Source organism: Dendrobium catenatum, unplaced genomic scaffold (assembly GCF_001605985.2).
Source record: "Dendrobium catenatum unplaced genomic scaffold, ASM160598v2 original_scaffold_273402, whole genome shotgun sequence".
Taxonomy (NCBI): Eukaryota; Viridiplantae; Streptophyta; class Magnoliopsida; order Asparagales; family Orchidaceae; genus Dendrobium; species Dendrobium catenatum.
This window is the reverse complement of record NW_021591798.1, coordinates 1-675: the sequence shown is the minus strand read 5'-3', so window position 1 is coordinate 675 and position 675 is coordinate 1. Positions and strand designations below refer to the sequence as shown.

At 62.5% G+C, this 675-nt stretch overlaps 1 protein-coding gene across 1 annotated transcript; it reads left to right on the top strand.

Moving 5' to 3' along the window:
- LOC110099039 (probable signal recognition particle 43 kDa protein, chloroplastic) lies at window positions 1-664 on the top strand (the record flags this gene model as incomplete). Its single annotated transcript, XM_020826056.2, is given in 1 exon segment — window positions 1-664. A coding segment is annotated over 1 exon segment (664 nt), but the record flags the coding sequence as incomplete, so codon positions are not given.
- Between the last annotated feature and the right edge of the window lie 11 nt (window positions 665-675).

Here is a 675-nt window from a genome sequence, read left to right as displayed (position 1 = left end):
CCTCACCATCACCATCCCCTCCTCCTCCCATCGACACCGCGGACGACTCCCTCCCGCTTTCCTTTCCACCACCTTCCAGGACCAATACTCCCCATCTCCCATCAAAGAAACCAAAACATCAAAAGAGCCTTCGCCCGACGACGACTCCTTTGGCGAAGTCAATCGAATCATCGGCCGCCGCACTGTCCGCACACCAGTTTTCGCCGAAGACGGCTCCGTCTCCACGGAAAAATCCACCGAATACCTCATTGAATGGAAGGACGGCCACGCTCCTTCTTGGATCCCAGCCACTGGAATCGCGGCCGACGTCGTCGCTGAATACGAAACCCCCTGGTGGACAGCAGCCCGCAAAGCCGATGCCGCCGCTCTCTCCCTTCTTCTCTCGGACGAATCGGTCTCCCGCGACCCCAACGCGGAGGATGCCGACGGTCGGACAGCGCTCCACTTCGCGGCTGGGCTGGGGTCGGAGGAGTGCATAAAGGTGTTGGCGGAGGCGGGGGTGAGTGTTGATCAAAGAGATGGAGCAGGGTTAACGCCGCTGCACATGGCGGCGGGGTACGGGCGGGCCGGGGCGGTGCGGGCATTGGTAGAGGCAGGGGCGGATGCCGAAGCGGAGGACCAGAGGGGGAGGACGGCACTGGATCTGGCGCGGGAAGTGATGGGGGCAACATCGAA